This window comes from Gavialis gangeticus, unplaced genomic scaffold (assembly GCF_001723915.1).
Source record: "Gavialis gangeticus isolate Ggan-Ray unplaced genomic scaffold, GavGan_comp1, whole genome shotgun sequence".
NCBI lineage: Eukaryota > Metazoa > Chordata > Crocodylia > Gavialidae > Gavialis > Gavialis gangeticus.
Genome location: NW_017729004.1, coordinates 57662096 through 57666334, shown reverse-complemented (window position 1 = coordinate 57666334; position 4239 = coordinate 57662096). Strand labels below are relative to the sequence as shown.

The following is a 4239-nucleotide window of genomic DNA, read 5'->3' as shown; positions in this document are numbered from 1 at the left end:
TTCCTTCTGAAGTTTTGTGAAAGCCAATTGGCTTTGTGGTTTATGGACTTGAGCAGCATGAATCTCACTTCTCTCTCTGCACCAGGACTCAGCAGAAGTGGCAGGTTCAAATTCACATGGACATGCAGATAAAAAAGATTAGAACTCATGTTCACTGACTTCAACAGTTGGAAAAAAAAGTCTACTTACTGTTTGACCAGGTTCACCAGGCTCACCATGAGGTCCTTGGAAGCCAGGAGGACCCTAGAAAGAGAGCTCTCTTAGTGTCCTCTTATAGAAAAAAAACAAACAGATATTCACATGTATACATATACCCCCTTGCCCAACCAATGGGTAATGTAAATATGCTTACAGGAGGTCCACTTGTTCCAGGTGGGCCTCTGGGTCCCATTAAACCCTAAAAAAAGTTACACAAAAAAATCTGTTAGCATAATAATAATAATACCTCTTCATCATACAGTAACTTGCATTTAGCACAAAGTCAAAATCATGAAGTCCTACAAAATTCCTGAGAAGTAGGCAGGCATTCCTGTTGTCACTGTCCAATAGCTATCTTGACAGATGCAAAATTAAATGATCTTGCTGAAAGCACACAGGCCATCTAAAGCAGAGCTGTCCCAATTCTGTTTCATCTGCCATCAAACCATCATAAACCATAATGTACATATGTTATAGTGAAGTCAATAAAGAAACACTGCTGTGGCTGACAAACCAACAATTAGACTTTTTTTGGTTTGCAAATGAACATATGATACAGTTGTTTCTGAACACTGGTTCATTCCTCCTTTCTATCTGCCTGCTCTTTTCTTATGGAGACAGGCAGAATGAAAGGATAGTGCCAGGATTTTGCACGTGCCCACAAACAAGCCATTATTAAGGGAAGTTTCATTCTAGAGTCTGCCAGGTTGGCCAGCAGCTTTTCAAAGTAGTGGAAAGGATGTTGAAAATAAGAATTGCCTAAATGGCAGGCACCAAGAGAAAAAAATACAGATAATTATTATAAATATTAGTATCAGCATGAATTGAAACCCCCCTGCTTGTATATAATTTAGAAAAACCACTTTGTGTACATACTGTGAATGGAATGCTTTTTCAAATGTGCATCTTGTATTCTAATTATGGTGTTTTCCACTTTACAAAGGACTCTGTTAAGTATTAAAAACTTAACTCTGCTAAACTAACATTAGGAAACCAAATTATGCCCTGACATGCCCATAGATGACTACCATTCTTAAACAGGATTGTTAAGAGACTAATGCATAACTGTCTTAAATGCTGTAAAAACAAATAAACAATCTCCCTGTATTCCATCTTATTTTAAATGTATATCTTGCAAAAATAGCATTTTAGATAGAGTGTTTTGCAATTTATCTGAAACAATTAAATATTAATGGATTACAGTCTTCTAAAAGTATGTTTCAGAATATTTGTAGTTTTGAGAACAAAATGAAAGCTGATGTAATAAACTTTTTATTAGATTATGTGGGGAATATTACATTATCTTAAAATGTGAATAATTAAATTAAAAGTGGAAAAAATACATGCCTATTGGCTAGAAGACGTTTCCTTACAGAAATGGTCCTCAACCTTCATTGGCCCATGGGCAAAATATTATGCATGAAAAATGCCATGGGCAATATCTTATTTTTTACTTCCTGTCAATCTTAGTTAACTTTTTAAATTTCCTGTGGCCATGAACAACATTAAAGGGGTCTTCTTTTAGGCAACATGTTGCCCGTGTTCATTGCCCTCTGGAGCCTACAGTTAGTGGGTGGCAGTACATCCATCATATATATTAATACTGGATAAACCCCCTGCTCTTCAGAAGGCCTATATACCACTTCTCACATAAAACCTCAGAATTAAGTACTCAGGTCAGAGTAGGTCCTTGTTAAGCTTTACATTTGGCTTTTTCCATTTCTTTTGTGTAGCATTTGCAAGCAAGTAATAAATGCCCCTTCCAACCAGAATTTGCTACATAAAAAATGTATGATATTCTATAACAGTACATATGCTTTGGAATATGGTAACTGAATCCATTTTTCTTACTCATGGTTGCACTATTCTTACTGAAGTTAAAAGAAGGTACTCATGCCATATCTATCATAATAGTGATTATCATTTTCAGATCATCATTTATCCACTCTACATACAAACCTTGACTTGTTCAAGGGTACTCCATTATTGTCATGCAATAGGTTATGTATGTTATTGGTGTGTTAGGGACCATACGTTTGTTGAACAGGGGCATAACTTAGATACCTCTGAGTATATATAACTTCATTCTGCCCAATTATTCATTCTACATTCAAAATTCCCATTGAAGGTAATGAAATATTTGAATAATGACTGCTTTTAAGATTGGGCTGAAGTTCTATATAGAACTATCACAAGTGAAAAGTATGAAGAAACAAGAGGCAATTGCCTTGCTGCGTGTAGAATCTATTGGTGCTGGTGTCAGGTGAAAACAAATTTGCTCATGCTTTATGAAAAAATTGTTAAATGACACTTTTCAATCAAATCCTACTTCCTGTCAGGGGTAAACGCATGGAATCTTGATGCTCAGATAAAAATGCTTTCCTCCCACCGTAGAGCTATTGCTGAAAAGCCCAGTGATAATCTTGTCTTTGTTTCTTTATATGTTGTCAAAGTAAAACTACATGTTATGACCTATTGAAGGAGTTTACGTTCACTTGAGAAATGTGACAGTAGCAACACAGGTAGATTATGGAGAACATGGAGTAGCTAATATTACTGGCAGGTATATTGGTCAATATATTTTTATGAAAACTTCAAAGCAAAGCTATTTTCAGAAATTACAACAGGCAGTAAACCCTAATATTGATCAGTGTGACCAGCTGGGTACAAATTTTACTCAGAATCACATCCCTGGATCCACTAGTAACTTTGCTGTTCACTGAACAGTTGTGAAGTCAAGCAGAATTTAACCCACTGATTAAGTTTAGGTACAGCAACATCACTGACACCATGTGATATTTGCTCCTGGAGACATAGTACGAAATTCAACCTTCTTTTCCATCATCACATTACCCAGAAATAACTGAAAACAGATTACAAGCTAAATTCTGCCATCCACATGTGCATGTAGCACAGATGTGCTGTAATGTAAATGTAGCACAGATGTGATGTAATGTAAATGCAATTACAAATCTATATGGAGAGGTAAAAGACTCCTTAAATGCCCATTCTGCGGACTATACAGTAGGCAGGAAAGGTTCCCCTTTCAGGCTGGCCTTCCCTTATTTTGAATCAAGTTCAATTTATATTTTACTTTCTCTTAAAATGGCTGCAAGGGAAGTTGTGCATATCTATTTTTTCTACCTACTTTTAGGTGTGAAAACACTGACACTAGATTAAGAGAGCACACTGTGCCCTTCCATTTGACACCATTAAACCTTTTCTACGCCAAATGAGTCAACATGGTTACACAGCTCTGGGGGAGAGAAATTGTTCCCACAAGTTCATCATATCAATGGTGCTGAGACAAGTTCTCTTTCCATCTGCATGACTATGATTATTTTTATAGTCAGCTTCCTTCATTCCCAAAATGCAATTGTCTTCTGTCTCATTATGGGGAAAGTGATATCAAATCAAACCAACATTTTATCCAAGATTAGACAATGAACTTTGCTGATAAATTAAAGGTAAGATTCCCCAGCTTGAGCTACAGTCTGAGGGAAATATATATTGCTATACACTAGCTGAGGATAGGGCCTTAAGATTAGTACAAATATTTAATACTGCTCTACATTATAGAGACAAGTTTGTATTGTGATGCAGACTATGGCATGGTCACTCAGTTTGAAAGTATGATTCCAGTTGTGATCAGCTAGGAGTGGGGGCCAACCTTTTTTGGTAGGCATCCCACAAATAAGGATGGCATTCGGGGAGGGTGCAGGACTAGACTCATCCGCTGCTCAACTGTCTGCTCCCTGCCTGATCTGATGCTTTGCCTTCTGTCCCCTGTCCCATCTGCCACTGCGCTGCCTGTTCACTTCAAATATGCCACATCACACACACAGGCTGTCTGTGCCACTCCTAAGCTAAGAGATGAAAAAGGGATTTAAATAAAAACCTCCAGTATTCACATCTCTACAAGCTGTCAAATGAGGGAAAAAAACCCCCAAAAATTACCTACCATTGGTCCTGCGCCATAGTCACCTGCTTTAGCTCCGTCATACTGAGCAGCAAAGTTCTGTATGGGAGAAACAGGTTCAA

At 37.4% G+C, this 4239-nt stretch overlaps 1 protein-coding gene across 4 annotated transcripts in view; it reads right to left on the bottom strand.

Annotated features, from left to right (window-relative positions):
* COL1A2 (collagen type I alpha 2 chain) overlaps positions 1-4239 on the bottom strand; it is a 68373-nt gene that overhangs the window by 51991 nt on the left and 12143 nt on the right. For 3 of the 4 annotated variants that reach the window (XM_019508437.1, XM_019508435.1, XM_019508438.1), the window contains exons 7-8: positions 353-397; positions 190-243 (exon numbers count right to left, since the gene is read on the bottom strand). In XM_019508437.1, the coding sequence (XP_019363982.1) occupies positions 190-243; positions 353-397 (99 nt within the window). Of the gene's footprint in view, positions 1-189; positions 244-352; positions 398-4159; positions 4217-4239 lie in introns of all 4 variants that reach the window. The other variant, XM_019508436.1, reaches the window with a different exon arrangement.